Source organism: Lichenostomus cassidix, chromosome 5 (genome assembly GCF_008360975.1).
Source record: "Lichenostomus cassidix isolate B80296 chromosome 5, HeHo_3.0, whole genome shotgun sequence".
Taxonomy (NCBI): Eukaryota; Metazoa; Chordata; class Aves; order Passeriformes; family Meliphagidae; genus Lichenostomus; species Lichenostomus cassidix.
The window spans coordinates 1,913,334-1,933,443 of NC_139486.1; the positions used below are offsets into that span (position 1 = coordinate 1,913,334).

Consider the following 20,110-nt stretch of genomic DNA (forward strand, 5'->3'; position numbering starts at 1 on the left):
AGGGCAGGTGAGCAGTCACAGTCACCCAAAGGCAGTGGTTTTCACTCCTCCCCTGACTCTCCCCATGTTTCTTCTACCTTCAGCCTTCAAGCTCATCTCTTTTTCTGCACAGAACCAACCAGAAATAAAAATTACCCTCCCCTCAGGCCCTTCAGCCCTGGATGGTCTTTTAAGATCTCTTCCAACTCAAATCATTCTGGGATTCTGTGACCTTTCCAACACACACCATTCTAGGGTTCTATGATTTCCACTCAGGACTCAATTTCAGATTTCAGCTCTCTGTGCAGGACTCAGATTAAGCTTCAGCTCAACAAATCTCCTGGGCAGCAAGGCAACTTCTCCTGAGTCTCTTGCTTTTAGGAGGAGTGGCAGAAACTCCATGGGGAAGTGACATCCTCCTCCCTCAGCACAGGTTAGAGAAAAGATGAGACATTAAAAAGCACAAGGCTTTGTTTTTCCCAGTGCTCCTCTGGTAGGAATTTGCATCTGCCTGATCCCTTCCCCCTTTCAACTCCCACAGCCCACCAGCTCCTCTCTGTCTCAGAGCTCACCATTTCCCATCTGTCCCTGATCTTCTCTTTGTACTAACAAAGCCTTGTAATTGCAACATCTTTTCATGCAGCAATTGATCAGGCAGATAAGAGCAAACAAGGAAATAGTGAGCACGACACAGCCAAAAGCAATGGTACATCCTGCAGGGCTTCCTGTCATCTAACCACTGAAACTACAAAAAAAAAAAAGCCAACAACAACAACAACAAAAAAAAAAACAACCACCAAAAACCCCAAAACACTTCTTTTGTCTAGAACTTCACAGTGGGTGAAAATAAACACATGGAAAAAATGAAAATGCGATTCAAAAATACAGGAAAGAATGTAAAACTTACCAGGCTCTAACTTGATTATTTTTACAGCAGCCAGTTCTCCTGTATGAAGATTTCTAGCCTGAAATGAGAGAGTTAAGATGTATTTAATTATAATTCAAAGGCACCTCACAGTCTTACAGATTGTGCAAAAATACAACGTTGTCTGATACAAATACAGTGCAGAGCTGAGACCAACGTGGGTGAGGATAATCTGGGTTTGGAATTAGCACAGCATCAGGCATAGCTGGAATTGTGAAGTGTTCCTGGCAGTTCTTCTCCAGACTTTAGAGAATCAAACAGCAGATCACAGAATCACTGAGGCTGGAAAAGCCCTCCAGGGTTATCTGACTGTCACCACCTTGTCACCCAGCCCAGAGCAGTGAGAGCCACTCCAGCTATTCCCTGCACACCTCCAGGGATGGGAACTCCACCACTTCCCTGGGCAGCTCCTTCCAACACCTGACCACCCATTCCATGGAAAAATTCCTCCTGATGTCCAACCTGGACCTCAAAATCAGAGTTCATGCCTCTTGAACACCTTAAAAAAGGGAAGTTTCTGCCACCCAGGGATGCACCAGGGGCTCCCCCATCTCATGGTGCTAAACCTCAGCATGACCCAAAAGTGGAACTGAAAGGGGCAGAGAGGCACTGCAGATGCAGCAGGGAGGAGTCACGGCTCACTCTGGAAAGAAACTCCTTCCAGCAAACCTTGGTGCCCACAATCCTCAGGAAGAAGCTCCAATTCAGCCTTTACAGAACTGTCCTCTCTGGATATGCTCCAAACTTCACACTGAGAATGCAGTGCTGGATGAAGACATTACAGGAACCTCAGATACAGGAAGTTTGAAGAAGGGATTTCATTAACACTTTCTAATAACTGAATTAGGCACCATCACCAGAGCTAAACTATTATTATGGACACACAACCTGATTCAATTAGGCATTCCCCTTCTGCTGAGCATCCAAGAGTTACAGGAGTTTAATCCCAATTGTTTCATTCTTAGCCTGACAAATATGCAGAGTCTTCTCAACACCTGAAATCTGGTCTAGAGGTGGATTACAAAAAATGGAGGGAAAACTGGGTTAAGTTAAATTGATTTGGACTTAAGATGAGGATGTAAAGCAAATTTGACCCTGTGAAGGGAGTCATTACAGAACAAACACTCCTGTGCATGGACAAGAAGTCTTAAAAACAGGGAAATCAAGAACCTGAAGGATTAACCCCTCAGTTTTATCAAAACTTATTAAGCTTCCAAATAGGGAAAGGTTTTCGAGGCAGGAAAAAATCCCAACAAAACCAAACCAAACCCCATACAAAGGACCCAAATCATCTGCAAACCACAGAGGAAACCTTCACCACTTCTGAAAGCACCTCACGACCAAAGTGTTTTTAGACCACAGCAAAACCCTAGATGTCCTTCAACATCCAGAAAGAGCAGGAGAGATCCCACCAGGATAAAGGATTAGGACCTCTCTGGTCCTGTCACACCACTGATGTGACACAGGGATGTTCCCAGGAGGGACACACTCTGCCTCAGTGAAGCCAGGGATGCTCCACTGCCCACACTTTTATCCACAAGCAGCTCAGCTGCTCAGATAAAAGTCAATCATTTCCAGAATATCAGTTTCACTTCTGAAGTACCAAAAGGATCATATTCCTTACAAATATTCCTTTTCCATACAAGCAGTAAGTGCCACTGTCACGCTGAAGCCTGAAGGAATGGATGGAGTCTGCCAAAGGTCTGCTTGGCTGGGATCTGAAGGTTCAGCCTGGGGATCACTGCAATTCCTGGCTCTCAGCTCTCACACAATTCCACTAAATCATGTCCTGCTGCTTTCCAATATCACCATTAGGCTCTTATATACAATCTATAGCTTGGACATGAACTATTTTGGGTTTCAACCGTCAAACTCTGCCTGCTGGAACAGTCAAGTCCCCACTGGGTTGATATTTATGATATTTCTGGTCCCACAGCTTTAATCTTCCACCAGACACATTCTTGAGTGGATGACACCAAACCACACGTGATCAATACCTCCTGTCATGCCAGAACCAAAGGCAAAATGCTGAATATTCCCTGATCCTCCAAAGCCTTGTCTGGGTGCTCACAGATGAGGAATGGTTTTAGATCTCCAGTCTAGACATTGTGAGCATGCAGCAAATCACCCAAAACGCTTCCCAAGGGATGTCACCTGCCTGCCAACGTCACCAGAGGCTTTTGTTCCCTGCTCTTGGCCTGCAGCAGCTCTGCCCAGCTCCACACAGCTCCACCTTTCCCCTTTCCCACCTGCCAGCTGCAAACTCGATCAATAATGAATTACTGCTCTCATTAAAAATGCAGGAAGGCGAGGGCTAAAAACTGGTTCTCCGTGTACACACCTAGATATGGAAACTGTCAGCTCAGGATTCTCACATCACTCTGGGACTTGTTCGTTAAATAAATCCTCATTTCCCACGGGTGACTACAGTTTGCATCATTTTAACTTTATTTTTTTTTTAAAAGAATTGTGTAGTTAGCAAGGAAGGCACAGACAGGAAGGCACCACATCAATGTCACTGGCTTTGTGAATCAAACCTGAAATTTGACTACAAATGGTATTTGACAAAAATGTAAGTCCCTCATGTGAAAAATTAGTTAATGATCTATCAGTCTGTCTTATTCATATATTGCTGCTCTGCAAAGAGGGAACCACAGGCTAAGAAATTACAGTTCTTCTACTCATCTTATTTACATTTTCCAAGCCCAACAGCAAAATATCTGCCTCCTCCTCATCCCTTGAAATCTCCTCAATATTTCAAGTCTCAATTTAAAATTAGTTGAAACCAGCCAGAGGCCAGAGAAGCTGTTACTTCATGCCAAGTGATCCAGACCTGTTCAGTACCTTGTCAGCTATTATTGACACAGAAAATTATTTCTATACATTTATCACATAAAGATGACATATATATATATATATATGTATTTATGTATATCTAATGAACATTGATGATCTCTTCTGAATTCTAACATTTCAGTTTTAAGGAAGGTAAAACTTGTTAGATTTCTTATTGTCTTTAATTCTTCTGGCCTCAATCCCTTCAATATGTAAGGAAGTCTCCTAAGAATTCATTTGACACTAAAGGCTGAAAGACTCAGCGTTGGAATCCACATCTCCATCAGCAATGTTGTCCAGTTCCACATGACAGAAGGAAATCCCAAATTCACAGGACATTTGCTGTCAGACTTTCTCCAAGAGGAACACAGAGCTTTTGCTCTTTATTAGTATTGATCCTAATTTTATTTAATGAGACTCAAACATGAAAATCGTGTTCCCTACAGAATGAAAACTAAAACTACAGGATTTTGGCAGAAGGATTGCAAAGCTCCAACGTGACCTACACAAGAATGGGATCAGAACAAGGATAGATTTGAAAGAGGTGAACCACAGCCAAATCTTGTTTTGCTCAATGTCATTTACAGAGTGGATTTACTGAGAAACAAGAGTTTGGCAGCAGCCTTTTGGTCACCTCTTCAGCTGTCCCACAGCCTGCCAGAGGATGAGTGACAGCATCCCACTGAGCACAGCCCTTCCAGAATATTTTAGCAGCTGAATACTAACACTGCAGAGCATCACGTGGAATCTGTGTTCAAAATAAAACAAAATAAAACAAAATACAACAAAATACAAGTACTCATCCTTTTTTTTTGTTGTTGATATCCCATTGCGTTGCTGTAGTGACCGAGCACATCCCACCCCAGCACTGTCAGCAGGACTATTTTGGGGACTTGGGAGAGCTCTGTAGTATTACACACAAAAAAATCATTGGGTTTTCCCACTGAGACTTAACTTTCTTCCCAAAAAGCTGCTGTGGGACGATGGAAGCCGAGGTGACAGCCGTGGCAATCGCTGTGTGTGACGCTTCCCACCGCACACCCAACCACCACACCTGAGAAAACACACTCTGGGTAGGACATTTGCTGCAGCCAACGACCAGAAATAACACAGAAAACTGGTTTCAGAACCAGTTATGCACTCTGCACTCGTGTTTGATTTGTTTTCAAGAGTGCAAACAGCTCCAGCCCAGGGGGTCCCCAGTGCTGAGCCACGTGAGATGGTCAAAAATGGGGGAATCTTGGACATTCCAATCCATGCTCAGCGCTCTTTCCCAGCCACTTTCTCCTAAACACTGACGAAGAGAAAGGAAAGATTCATGCAGCAATATCCTTCTCACAAGCTCCAAATTAGTATTTTCCATTTCCATGGTGAAATCCTCTCCTCTCCCCAACGTCACAGTGCCATGTCCAGCCTTGCATCAACAGCCCCATTGAGCAGAGGAGCTGTTTGTTCAAGCGTGTCTTCATTTAATCGAATCATAATTGCAGCTCCTGTGGCAGCTCTGCCATCCCTCCCCAGCTTATTCAGCCCTTGCCAAGCTTCACTCACCACTGACCACGACGTTCTGCTGCCTCAAGTGCTGCCCTGCTTGTCCCCAGTTACTGAATATCCTTCAAAAGGTACCTGACCTCCTGCCCTGGGAATGAAACAGAAGCTCCTCTGCTTTCCAGTTTCTGACCTCTTTAGAACTCTTTAACCTGCTCTGTGTGGTTTGGAAATTCCCATTCTGCTGCGTTTTTCTTTCCAGATCTCACAGCATCATCAAAGAGACCCTTGAATTCATCTTCCTGCATCTCTGAATTCACATCTACCACTGTTAAAAGCTCTCACCAAACCGAAGTGACCCCAAGAAATGTCTCCCACCTGGGCTGCCCTAAAACCATGAAAACAGAGAATTCTTGTAAATGGCGAGCTGCTAGACTGCAACAGAATTTGAATTATGTCCTAATGCAGAAGTTTAAATAAATGTTCATGTTTATTATCATTAACTAGACCATTTTGCTTACTCTTTCGATTCATATAAATCTGACAGACTTAAGAAATACTTTTAACTAGAGTTGGAAAAAACAAATATCAGCAGAATACTCTTAATGACTGGAAAGGAGATGTTTGTTCTTCTCAAACATCATCTCTTTACCAGCTGAGTTTAACAACACAGCTGTAGAACTGTGGACTCATAAAATGTCAATATGTAGCCAGAAAACTACTCAGAAAAGCCAGATTAACAGCAACAAGAGTTAAATCTGCATTGTGTGAGCCTAAAATTGCCATCCTTCACAAGAGAGCACCATGGTACATTAGAAAAGTATTATTGTAAAAGACACTGAAAGCTGTAAGAAAAAACATCCTTGAAAACCAGCAGGTTAGAAGAGGCCAAGAGCCGAGCCAGATGTGCTCAGAGCAGATCCAGATCCAAACCTTGGTGTCAGGAGGTTGTCAAGGGAAACAATCACCTGTCCAGGCCTCAGTGTGGCTGCAGAGCTCCTCTGCCCAGGCTGCAGCCAAAACCAGCAGCTCCCACTACTGCTTTCCAGTTCTGGAGTGAGCAGAGGGATTATTGGTTCCTCTCCCAGGATCAGCACACCCTAAAAGCAGCCTGAGAAGACTCCTAGGAATAGCACTCAATCCATGGATTCTGCCTTCTTGATGGTGTCTGTACCAAACCCACACAGCTGCAGTTCTTGGTTTGGGGGTTTAACCTCCCTTTTGTGTAAGAAAAAATAAGCAAAACCAAAGCAAAATTCCCCACAGCTCCATCCCAAGAAAACCTGAAGAGAGTATTGGACTGTGTAAGTCTCTCCTGTTTGGTCTCCTGTAAATCTCTCCTGAAACCATCTCTGTGACAGATGTTGAACATATTCTTCTCCTCCACCTCTGAAGGTCTGTGGATGGATTAAAAATGTAAGAGGAACAAAAGAGGACAGCTCAAAAAAAGCCCAAAAGAAGTAGGACAACTCTGGCAAATGTTAATGCCAATCTCACTGGACAGGCTGATTTGATTCTGATAGGCCAGACAGAAACAACTGTCATAAATTCACAAAATCCCAGAATGGTTTGGGTTGGAAGGAACCTTAAAAGATCATCTCCTTCCACCCCCTGCCATGGGCAGGGACACCTTCCACTATCCCAGGTTGCTCCAAGCCCTGTCCAGCCTGGCCTTGGACACTTTTAGGCATCCAGGGGCAGCCACAGCTTCTCTGGGAATTCTGTTCCAGTGCCTCACAGCCAGGAATTCCTTCCCAATATTCCATCCCTCCCTGCCCTGTGGCAGTGGGAAGCCATTCACCCACGTCCTGTCACTTCCAGCTCTTGTTCAAAGTCTCTCTCCATCTTTTTTGTTGGCTCTTTCAAGTCCTGAAAGGCCACAATCAGGTCACCCCAGAGCCTTCCCTTTGGGGCTGAAGCACCCCAAATCCCTCAGCCTTTCCTCATGGAGTGATGTCCCAGCTGTCCCTCCTGTTGGGACACTCCACTCCTCACACCTCCAGCATGTCTGGCTACTCTCTGCTGCTGGAAAAAGACACCTGAGCACCATTCCTAATATTCAGGGCTGTTTGCTTTTAGAAAACACAAAGACCCAGAGGGAATTGTTCCCCCTGTGATCCTCCAGCTGGATTTTTGGAGATGGAGAGCAGTACCAGGCTCCTTTATAGTGGAAGGCACAGAGGCTTTCAGAAACTATTTCCCAAACAGAAGCTTTATAGATTCAAGACACCAAAAGAGAATCATCTCTTACAACCAGCAGTCACTACCTTTTAGGATAAACCCAAAATGCAGATTTACTTGTTCATTTTACTACTTTATCCTGTAGTGGCATCAGAGCCATCACTTTGGATCTCTGAGCTGGATGTTGTACAAGGACAAATCTTGATTTTGTGGTGCTCTCCAGATGGACACTGCCACTCCTCATCCCTCAGAACAGGCAGCACAAAGCAGGATGAAAACTTCCCAGCTGTCACTCCTTATTTCCACATCTACAGCAATTCCAGCTTCCCCTGCTGAAAGGACAGAACCCAGAATACACAGAAATCCCAGGATTTCAATAAATTCCACATTAAAACCTGAATCCCAGATCCACGACTGGCACTCCTGACCACAGCTATAATGCAAATAAGGCTTAAATGCATTTACTTTTACTGGCAATTGTGAAATTCAGCCAGTTTATCTCTGGCAGGGAAAATTGGGAGGAGGAGAACCAACCTTTCACTCCCAGACTTCTGACACTTTCTTACTCAAGGCCAATTAACTCAAGCAATAAAGGATTAACAGCTCATTAATGATGTGAGGCCAACTCCCTTTATCCTGCAGAAAACCAGACTGAGGATTTGTATAAACAGAGGGGCTTTGCAGGTCTCAGTAGCCACTAAAACATTTAATTTTCACTCCTGGTGTGAATTATTGAAGGACAAAGGCCTGTGGTAATAAGGCTAACAATGATAAAGCAAAGATCAATGCACATCTTAACGTTTATTTAGGGGAAAAATATAACAAAAGAAGTCAGCTATGTGCTTCCAAGCAGAGGTTGGTAATTCTATGAAATTTTCTTGGCAGATCATCCTTTGCAAAATATTTGGCATCATCCTTCTAAAATTGAAAAGCTAAAGCTAGAAACAGACCCTGACCACAAAAGTACTATTTAGCAACTAATACTGCACAAAAGATACAAACAAATACCACACGAGAAAAAAAAATAAAATTAAAAAGGCCCCAATTTTGACTCAGCTGGAGCAAAAACCAAACCAGAAAAGAACCTTTTCAAGCTACAACTGTGTGCATTACATTGGTTTGAAAAGCTACTAGAAATAGCTCACTTTCCTGGGGAACAAGAAACATTTCTGAACATAAGAACATGAAAATCAAAGAATGCCCATGGAGCTGCTGATATACTTAAAAATGAACAGATGCCCAACAGCTTTACAGGCCAGAGTATAAAACAGGGGAAAGAAAAGAGGAAAAAAATCCTTCCAATACATTAAACTATGAACCAAGATGGATTTTAAAAGGGTTTATTCACCAGAAAATAGGGAGAATAGATGTAAAACAATTTTATTGTATTCCTATGTAGAATGCATAGACCATGACACAGAAAAAAAAAACCCACAGTATTGTGGAGGACAAACCCAAACAACATTAAAAGATTATATATTTCATCAGCTGCAGGGGAATTTGTTTATTCCTTAGAGATGAAAGAACTAAGAGATGTGACAAGCAAAATATTTGAAAGAAAATATCTGTGTGTCTTCTTTTCACTGACAAAAAAGAAAAAAAAGAAAAATCTGGCTTTCTAGGCAGAGAGAAAACAAATTTCTGAAGGAAAAGGAGGAAAAGGCTGTGGATTGCTTTTTTTTTAAATTAAAAATGAAGAATTTAAGACCATCGTTTTACTTCTTTACAAAAGAAAAATATATTTTACTGCTAACCACGAGATAACACAAGATGAGTCTCTTCAGAAAGGCAAAACTGAGGAATCACCACTTTGAAAGGGAAAAAAAGGAATTCTGAGTTTGCAGTTGTTATATCAAGTCCTCCAAACCCAAGGTAAAAATCCATATTGTGTCCTTTTCATTACCATAATTTATCTGATAGAATCTAGACAGATTCAGATAGAAAATGTAGATTCAAGTAGAAAAATCTACCTCCACCAAAGCTGTTCAGTAATGACCTCCTTCAAGTTTCAGTTCCTCAGAGATGAATTCATGATTACAAAATTAAAAGGAACAAACCATAAATTTGTCTCGATGAAGAAAACAGGTCAGTGTTTTGCTCTTTATTACTGTTATTGTTAAATAAACCAGAGACCAGAACAGAAAGAATGAATAAAGAAGTTGTGTAATTGAAAAAGTTGAAGGAAAATTAGCTAAAAATAGGAGTTGGGAGATTCTTTTTCTGTTCTGCAATTAAGCTTTGGTTTGCATCTGGACTGTATCAATTGTCACCTTCCTGGGGTGGGAGATGGGTAAGATCTGATGCTTCTTTCTGATACTGGGACAGCTGTTTCTACTAAAATAAACCCCAACATTTATTTACAGTCTTCATTTTATGCTGATGAAACAGCCATCAGCAATATTTCTAATTCAGTAGAAAATTCAAAATCACAGCCTGGAATTCTGTTGGAAGAAGCTGAGGTGACATTTCAGCAGGTTTTTGAGTGAGGAAAAAGTAAAGTTCTGAATGTGTTGGTACATGAGAAAGGTTGCAGATAAAATATGGTTTGCACTTATGCTGATGAAGTAAAGAGGAAATATGCTGCCATTTCACTGCAGATGATAACTGAAAATCGTGCAAGTTATCTCATCCTCTCATGCTTTATTTTTAGCCAGACTAGAGGAAAGAAACTGGTCTGATCTTTTTTATTTATTGTTTTCTTCATTTCAACTGATTAGCTCATTTAAACGATGCCACTTAAAAAGTAGACTCTTTTCAAGATGTCACTTGAAAATAAGAATCTTTTTCTGCAATTTAATCTGCAGTGATCGAGCACCAGTTTCACTTCAGTCACCTGATTCCAAGCACTTGGCCAGAGACTTCCTCACTCTCTTTGAAAGATGAACCAAAACCGTGCTGCTCAAGTAATATGTGTCATTACATAATTTGAATATTCTGGTAAACCAGGCCTGATGACTTCAGTGGAATTTTAAAGAAATATTTTTTCAATTTGAATACACTTGAGAACATTTTCCATTTTGCCTCATGCCTCTTGCCTGTATATATTCTATTTTATTCATTGTGCTTTTATATGGTTTTAAATTTACCTTTGCTTGATTTTCCACCTTGCCTCATTCCTTTTGTCTGTATATATTCTATTTTCTTCATCGTGCTTCTATATGGTTTTTAATTCACCTTGGAGCCCCCAAAGCCCATCCCAGGCTGGACACTCTGCTCTCCCACTGCTCCCATCTCCAACAAATGTAATCCTCTCCCTGCAGCAGCAGCTGTGTGCATTTTCCATGGACCAGCTTTCCAGAGCCAGACACCACTAAGGAATGTGCTGGAGAGAGCCAGAGGAAATCGTGGTAGAGACTCTGCACAGCCTCGGCTCCAACCTAGGAAGCACAACAAAGCACACAGGGAAAGTTCCTTATAAAATCATGGAATGGTTTGGGTTGGAAAGGACCTTAAAGATCACCTCGTGCTGTGAGCAGGGACACTTCCACCAGAAGGTTGCTCCAAGCTCTGTCCAGCCTGGCTTTGAACACTTCCAGGGATCCAGGGGAATTTCACATTAATGCTGCCATGGAGCAAAGCCACAGCCTGTCCTCCTCCTCCTCCATCCCTGCTGGAGCTGCCTGGAGCCAGCACAGTCAGTCTGTACTCGAGACATCCCACTGCAGGATTTACACAAACCTCAACACCCACGGAATGAGCAAAAGGAAAAATCTGTGTTCATGTGCCCTGAACAGGCGGTGCCTCGATGGATCGTGAAACCAAAAATCAAGAGTTCCTTAGCCATCCTCAGAAATCCCTTTGTCCTGTTTGATACTGGGAGCCAAATTTAAAAAACAAGACTCTCGGGACAGGAACTGTTTGGCAAAGTTTAGAAGGCTCAGTGTTAATCCAGAAGTTATTCCTGCCTCTTCGTAATTAACCAAGCAGCAGAGGATCAGAGCTCAACCAGTGCTTTAAATTTAATCACACACATGCCTGAGAAAACAAAATGGTTTTATCAGAAACTGCTCATCCTGGAGGCTGTGAATATTTACAAGGAACACATCAAATACTCTCCCTTTACTCACTGTAGACCAAATACTTCAACATTTCAGCTGCTGCTGGTTTTCAACCCCTCATAAATAAAACACAAATACCTGAAGCTACTCATCCCTGAGAGCAATGAGCACCCAGCAGGCACTGCTTCCTGTCAAATTTTAATTCTTTTCATTTTAACAAGAGAAAATACACCTATAAAAGATGGAATGGCCCCACCTTTATTCTTTTTACCTACCATGTTTACATCTCTGTGCCTGTACAGGAGACTTTACCACTTATCTTCCCTTGGGATTAATGACTAAATCCCCCAAACATCTTTGGGAGCCTGATGTTTAGAATTCAACTCTGATCTTGCGTGTCTGTACATTGAACAGCAAGTTAAGGCAAACATAACACAATTCTTTATTGCTTCAATAGCAGTGATCAGCAAAGAATTGTGCACAGAGCTGACAACAGGACAAAAATACAGCTTTTTGGGGTGGACCATCCCCTCAAATGTAAGAAGTTATGCCTTTAATGCTTCCCAAGACAAAGCTAAAAAGATCCCTTAGGAATGATTTCTTATCAATAAGACAACAGAATCCCCCTGCAATAATCTCTTCACTGAGAAAAGAAACAGCACTTGCCTTTCTGGAATGTCTCAAAATTCACGTTTCAAACAGGCTACAAATCCAGCTTTTTCACACTGAGCTGAAAATATGGCTCATTCAGCTTTCTTTTTTCAGACATTCTTTCTCCAGCCAAATCTTCCTCATCTCTATGAAAACATGAACCTCCTAGACACTATATTCATGCAGGAGACATGAAAATACACTTGGGGGAGGAGTAATTCTAACGTGCCAAGATACCAAATCTGGTATTAAAGATGCCATTTTGAAGGATCAGTAAATGCAGCAGTTCTGGACACCAGGACTGGGGTGTTGTGAGGATATTCCTGATTTAAATTGTATAATATTTCTACTTCAGGAGCAGAGAAGTCAGCAGAAACACAAAGAACAATACACAGGATAAGGAATTAGGGAAAAGTACTGGAAGAGGACAATCCTGGAAGCAATTCTGTTGCTCACCCTCCCATGTGCTCTTTTACTCAAGAACTTCAAAGACACAGTCAAGCTGCAGATTATCCACATGGTGTTTTCCATCCATCATGGAAAAAGGTAAAGTTTTGGCCCCTTCAGCAGCTGAGGAGGACCTTGCTGGCAATATTCACTGTGCTGGATAAAATGATTTACTCTAACACTTGGGTGAAAGAATTTAGAAAGCTGAAGAGCAGAACAGAAACCTCTCTGTGCAAAACTCACAAAGTTTTGTCCAAACAATCTAGGAAGGAAGAGTTTATCCAGCCTGTGTGTGATTTTTTATTGGAAATCTGGGATGGACTTGGGACCAGCAAAGCTCCCCAAATCAAAGGCTGCTGTGTCCACCAAGCCTTGCTGAGTGCTCTTATTGCCAGGAATCCTCCAGAAACTGGGAAAGAACTATTCTAACTTCTTTCAAAAATTCAAAATCTGAAATCCTAACAACATGGCAACGTCTGAGAAAGTCACAGAATCCCAGAATGGTTTGGGTTGGAAGGGACCTTAAAGATCAACTCATTCCATCCCCTGTCATGGAAAGGGACACCTTCCACTATCCCAGCTTGTTCCAGCCTTGGACACTGCCAGGGATCCAGGGGCAGCCACAGCTTCTCTGGGCACCCTGTGCCAGAGCCTCCCCACCCTCACAGGGAAGAATTTAATCCTAATATCCAATCTAACCCTGCCCTCAGTCAGTGTGAAGCCATCACCCTTTATCTTATCACTGCATGTCCTTGTGAAAAGCCTTGGCAATCTCAACCAGGAGGCATCCAGATTGCCTTGAGCTGGAGAACAACTTCATGAATATGGAGATGCAGCCATTCTGGACTGGAATCACCTTGGGCTGAGGCTGCCTCTCCTCTTCACTCCCAGCTGCAAGCAAGCAGCAGGTGCCAAACACGGCTAAAGGTGGCAGGGAAGGTTGTTTTTCCAGCTGGAATGAGGACGGACAGTTGCTGGTGTCAGCGGAACGAGCTGCCAAACTCTGTCACGGCCTTGCTGACAGGAAGAGCTGCTCCCTCTGACAGGGATGATGTGTGAGCTTCTACCACGCACCTCTGACAGAACTGGGGCTCAGCCACTCATCCCAGAAATCCTGGATGCTTTCCAGGTTATCCAAATGTTGGCAATGAAAGTGACCGTTGCATCTTCTGGAGGCAGAGAGGAAGGAGATCCTGGCAGGCAAATGTCCTCATCTTTGATCTGCTCTTCCCTCTCAGGTCTCTGCTGTTGAGGGGTGGGTGATGTGTGACCTGAGCTGTTTGCTTCCTCTTAATGAATGTCTCAGGTTGAAAAGGAATCAAACTTTATTCTTAAAATTTGGGAGATTCCCTGCTCCTCAAAGGAAGAGACAGGGAGAAATAACCATGGGGGAAACATTACTCCCATCACATAACTTGCCATTAACAGAAAACACGGAATTCCAGAATGGTTTGGGTTGGAAGGGACCTTAAAGATCACCCCATTCCAGCCCCTGCCATTGGCAGGGACACCTTCCACTATCCCAGGTTGTTCCAAGCCCTGTACAACCTGGCCTTGGACAGATCCAGGGGCAGCCACAGCTTCCCTGGGCACCCTGTGCCAGGGCCTCAGCACAAAGAACTCCTTCCATATATCCAACCTAAACTTCCCTTCTTTCACTTTGAACCCATTACTCCTTGTCCTGTCACAACCATTCCTGGCAAAGAGAAACATGAGTGACAGGATATAATATTTAAAGCCAAACAGCTTGGAACATTCCACATCAAAGACCAAATCCTTAATCAGAAAAACTATTACAAATGTTACAAATGGAAAAGCAACAGTTTCACCTTCCACTCCAGTATCATCACAGAGGGTGTCAACAAGCCACAGAGCATCTTAGTTCTCAAAATATAAATCCTACCAACTGCATCCTAAAAGAAAAGCATGCCATTTCCCAGAAGAGGAACTCCACAGCAAGAAGAAAAACACTCAAGAGCACTGGTTTGATGCCATTCCAAACACTCTTCCATGGAAAAATGAGTCCATGGAGTTCAGGCATGGCTACAGCAAACACTGCTGACCAGATGGCTTTGATCTGCAAAGGAAGAGTGGAATCCCCCATGTGACAGATGTTTTATGGTCATTTATGTGTGGAAGCAATGTATATTCACCAGGGACAGAAGTGCTGAGTCAGGGATGGCCAATCCAATTGGTCTGCAGCTGCCAAAACATATTTGTATAAAGTTGGGAATATGTGATTAAAAGGTGTCACAGCCATAGTTGTTCTCTGGTATCAAAAAAAAAGCTTTAATACTCCATTCTTAACCCATTGATTTAAACAGCAAAACACTAACTGATAAATTCTCCTAATCTGAGAGATTAAAATGACATTAAGAATTATTTTAAAAATATCAAATACAGGTTTCCAACAGCCTTTGGCTGCACCAGGATTTACAATCCAGAGCTCTGAGAACAAGGCAGTGACCACACAGGCAGAGTTGAAGCCTGATTCAAACTGAACAGAGCCACATTTTTATGGCAACCTTTAAAAAAAGAAAACACAAAGAAAGTAAAACAAATGTTTTATTTGTTTTAAATTCCGTTTGAGCAAAGAGTCTGTGTGTGTCACAATCTAATTTCATTGCTCACTATTTTCCTGCAGTAATCAGTGGCAAACCACTGCAGGTTTCTTCTCAGTTAATGCCTTTATTTGGTGCAGGAGATTAAAAAATAATGATAATAATCTCAAGAGAAGAGAGACTGAGCAGGTGACTCAAGACAGAATAAAATTTTCATGATATTCAATAACACATCTCTTGTTTACAGGCACTTTCTGCCATTCATTGGATCCATTCCTTGTCCCCTGTGCTTACTTTTAAAGAAAGCCACTGTGGCCCTGCTCACAATCCTGCTTGGAAAGCCCCAAACAAGCCAGCTTTAGAATTGCTGCACAAGGTCATGTTTGATCATCGGGGAGGACAGAGATGCTGCTATTCATCCCTGGGGAGCGGCTGGAGGGTGCTGGGCTCGACACATCCCCAGCCTTTCAGCTCAGCTGCCAAACAACAGCGTTCAACAAGGATGGATTTACATCCATTTACATCAACCAGCCTTTTGTTCCCCTCTGCAGAGCCGAAGATCAGTTCAAACTCTGGGGCACTTGGATTAAAGAACACAAAAAGCCAGGCCCTGTGAATGGTTTGGGATGGAAGGGACCTTGAAGCTCATCCCATTCCTCCTTCCTTCACACCTTCCACTGTTTTAAATTGCATTTAAATTGCATTTAAAACAGTGGACCAGGCTGCTCTAAACCCTCTGCAACCTGGCCTTGGACACTTCAACATTTCCCCTCAATCTCTCCACCAAACCTAGTTGGAGTCATTAATAAATACTCCAATAAAAAATCCATGCAGGGAATCTCAAGAAGTTCAAACAGCAATAAATTATCCCCCAAATCCAAGTCTTGTTTTCCAAAGTCCCTTCAGGACACCAAGATCCACAATTACACACAACCAAATGAGTGGATGTTCTGATGCAACCAAATTCCACAAGTTAAGCAAAACAGGCCAGTCTTATGCTCTTCCAAGTACTTCCAGAAAATACCATGGACTGCAGAAACATGTGTTTATACAGCTGATGGTGTGACCTTGTTATCAAACCAGCCCTAAACAAATTAGGACTACAAAGCCCTACTGAAAAGCTGCAGGTTCACTCACAGGTCATGCTGGTGTGAGAAGCCATCCTGGGAAACATCTAACCACACTGGGAATTTACCTGGGATGGGATCTGACCAGCCACTTCCTAGTGCTGGAGGTTAAAATCCATTTAGTCTCCAGCAGTTTTTTTTAATTTTCTGCTCTAAGACCCCAGTAAAATGTGTGTTTCTTCATTAACCACACACGAACACAACATCTATTGCAGCATGAAACAGAACTAATCCAAATTTGTTCTGTTTGCATTCTGAAATTCTATGTAATTTTTAAACGCTGCTTTGAGGCTTTCATGTTTATGACCATGGTGGGCAAACCTTTCCAGGAAAGCCAGATTAGAGAGGGAGTGAGGACAAAAATATACTGTCAGCATATTATAAAGTTCAGGTTGTCACCTTCATTATTACAGCCTCTTTCAGAAGTCTGTAATTCAAGACATCTTGGTGCAATGCTGTGAGGGATAAATTATTCCACTGGATCAGAACTGGTTTAATATTAATATCCTCTATTAAAAAGAAAAAAACAAAAGCTTTCCCACCACGGATGAAAAAACTAACAAGTTAGGATTGTAATGGAAATTACTTCCAAGACTGCTAGACCCAAACCTGGATCTATTTACACAGGCTGGGAATAGACAAGAGTTTATTTACAGATGGTTTCTCCCCAGCCCTGAAATGCATTTGGGGGAAAAAAAAGATATTAAAACAACATCAACAATCCAGCACTCACGAGCAATCCTACAATCAGCCATTGTGTGCCCTGTGACAGACAAGAGAAATGAAACCCACAAACACTGAGAAAACACATCTCTGTTTGCAGCTTTTAAGCATGGTAGTAATGAAAAGCAAACCAGGCGGGAGAATTTTGGAAAAGCCTTAAATATTCTTCTGTAACCTAATAGTGAAGAGAAATATTTGCTTAACCTCCGCCTTCACCATCCAGAGAAGAGCCAATTACTCTAAAAGCTACCAAATGCCCCAGGAAGAATTTGAAGCATTAACCACCAGCACCAAAAAGCATCTGAGGAAGAGGCAGATGTCCCACAGTCAGAGGCTGCCTGGCTTACACATCCCAAAAACAACTGTGCTGGAGACGCTGGTGACTCATTATCAGCGAAGGAGCAGAGAAACCACTTGAAGAGGTGAGGGGAAAATTCCATTTTAATTTAACAGCACTCTCTAGCAAACCTTTCCTGAGCTCTGCAACATAAAACCACTTGGGTAGTCGCTAATAAATGCATTTTATAAACACTTCCGACAGCCCTCAGTGAGCACAAGATGTGCTATGTGCACTGAGACTTACCAGGGACCAAGAAAAATAAAAGTACAATGTTCATTTGTTAACTCCTTTCAAGAATAAAAAGGTTTGCCTCACTTTTAAAATTATCACAACATCAGTGGCTTTAAAAAATAAGTTTGCTGTGCATATTTGTCATCAGAGGCTGTGCCATCTGATTCAGTATTCCCTTGATACAGTTCCTCCCTGTTGCAGGCCTTTACAAAAACAAAGAGCAAACCAATGACCTAGAAACAAATGCAGCCTCTCAAACTACTTTAAACTCATTAACTTTATACTCGTTGCAGACTCATAACAACGTCTGAAACGGCTGCCAAAAACTCTGATTTAAACTTGCCAGGCTGCGCTAGGAGAAGGTTTGGGTTTATTCCTTATCTGAAACTATTTCAGGAGTGCAAGGCACATTTTTCATAACCCAGAGAGTGGAGGGGGAGGAGAGAGCTGTGGCTTTTTTGTTTAAAGGGGATGGATGTGTTTACATGGCACTGAGCAGAGCCATGCATCCAACCCAGCTCCGGAACCGGAAGCTGGATGACATGTCAGCACAGCTCTCCACTAATTACCAGGATAATGAGAAGCAGAATATTTCTTTTTTCCACAAAGAGATGACACAAAAACACTTCCCTGCAACACAACTAGTTATTTCTTGTCGTGCTGCCTGGTTATTTCTTGTCACGCTGCCCTGCAGTGTGCAGGCACACACAAACAGAGCAGCTCAAGGTATGCTGAGTTCCAGATTCATGACAGCTGAAACGTTCTTTTAAAGGATTTAGTGCTAGAATCCCTAGGAAAGAAGTTGGCTGATCTGTGCACAGCACTGTAGGAGAAAAGAAAATAAAAGAGGAAGGTAAATATGCACCACGAAAACTTTTAAAAATAACTCCCTGAGGTCATAAGTAACCATTTCAAAGGGGTGGTGGGAACAGGATCCATCTATAAAACTTCAATTTGAACATTAGCAAAGAGCCCTCCCCCAGCAGGAGCAATTACTGCTGCCTTTCATGTGGCACAGGAACACACCTTCCCTTGCACGCTTGGCTGTGTCAGGTCTATTTTAAACACACTCAACAGCACTACAAAGGGAAACATCACACATCTTCCCTCCCAGCGCAGCTGAACACGCACATTGCCGAACACCGGCTGAAAACTTCAAGGCTTTCTTTATAAACCACGCAGCCCTGAAAGCTGCTGAGCATCCCTGAGGTATGAGGAACATCCCTGATGCATGAGGAACACCCCTGATGTTCGAGGACAGAGCTCACATGAGAAGAACACACCACTGCCTGCACCTCCCTTCCTCCATGCCTGTGGTTCTGTTGCTGTGAGCACCAACACGGAATTACAGAATCCCAGAATGGTTTGGCTTGGAAGGGACCTAAAAGATCACCCAGTTGCCACCTCCCATCGTGTTCAGGGACACTTTCTGCATGCACCGTTCCAAGAGCATCTACTTGATGTGCTGCGCTAACTCCACCTCGTGCTGTAGTTCCGTTCCAGCTTCTGAAGAGCTTTAATCTGCTTCTGCCTTTCGCAGGCTATTATTAACCTCGGGGATAAAGTGGCACCCTTTTAATCAGGTGCTTTAACTGGATGCGTTCTGCAAACAGGTACAGCCGAGAGATCTCCTCTAGCTCCTCGGGCAGTAACGTGGGAAGGATCGCCTGCTATACTCACAACTCACACCTCCAAGAAGGGCAGCGGTACCAGAGAACCACCTCTGGTGCTGCAAGCACACAGTGCCAGAATGGTCTGGGATGGAAGAGATCTTAAAGATAATTTTGTCAAACCCATGCCACGGGCAGGGACACCTTCCACTGTCCCAGGCTGCTCCAAGCCCTGTCCAGCCTGGCCTTGGACACTGCCAGGGATCCAGGGGCAGCCACAGCTTCTGAGGGAATCTGTGCCAGGGCCTGCCCCCCCTCACGGTCCGTGCTCTTCCCCACAAGCGGGAATGCTCCCGCTTTGCCCCCCCGCCGCTCACCTTGTACACGTCGCCGTAGGTGCCGCTCCCCACCCGCTGGATCAGCTCGTAGTCCTGCTGCGGGTTCCGCCGCAGGATATCCCCGCTGGCCCGCACCGCGGGCTCCATGGCCAGCGCCGCGTCCCCGCCGGCCCGGGATGCTGCTAACGCGGCGGCCCCCGGGCCATGGCTGCTGCGGCGGCAACGGCGGCTCTGGGGGCTCCGGCCGGCCCACACAAAGGCGGCCGCGCCCTCCGCGGCTCCCGGGGCTCCCCGGGGCAACCAGGAAGCGCCGGGCCGGGCGGGGAGCGGAGCCGGGCGGGGAGGGAGCTCCGGTGCTGCCGGCACTGCGGCCCGTCCGCCGGGGCGGCCAGGCCGGGCCGGCTCCTACCTGCGCGCCGCAGCCCTTTGTCCCGCCGGGGAGGGACGGAGGGAGGGGGAGCAGCGCCGCCGCCGCCTCCTCCTTTTCCTCCTCCTTTTCCTCCTCCTCCTCCTTCTCCTCCTCCTTCTCGTTCTCCTTCCGCGGCCGAGCGGGCCGGGTCCGCTCAGGTCGGGACGGGACGGGACGGGCAGGCAGCGCCTTCGCGCCGCCGCAGCGCCCCGGCGCGGCCAACAACGGCCCCGCTCCCCGCCCGGCCCCGCTCCAGGCTCGGCCCCG

At 44.2% G+C, this 20,110-nt stretch overlaps 1 protein-coding gene across 1 annotated transcript in view; it reads right to left on the minus strand.

Moving 5' to 3' along the window:
- The window catches only part of MAP4K5 (mitogen-activated protein kinase kinase kinase kinase 5), a 61,233-nt gene extending 41,123 nt beyond the window's left edge, over window positions 1-20,110 (minus strand). The window contains exons 1-2 of the mRNA XM_085060914.1: window positions 19,474-20,110; window positions 887-944 (exon numbers count right to left, since the gene is read on the minus strand). Of these exons, the coding sequence (XP_084917040.1) occupies window positions 887-944; window positions 19,474-19,581 (166 nt within the window). The 5' untranslated portion in view covers window positions 19,582-20,110. The remainder of the gene's footprint in view (window positions 1-886; window positions 945-19,473) is intronic.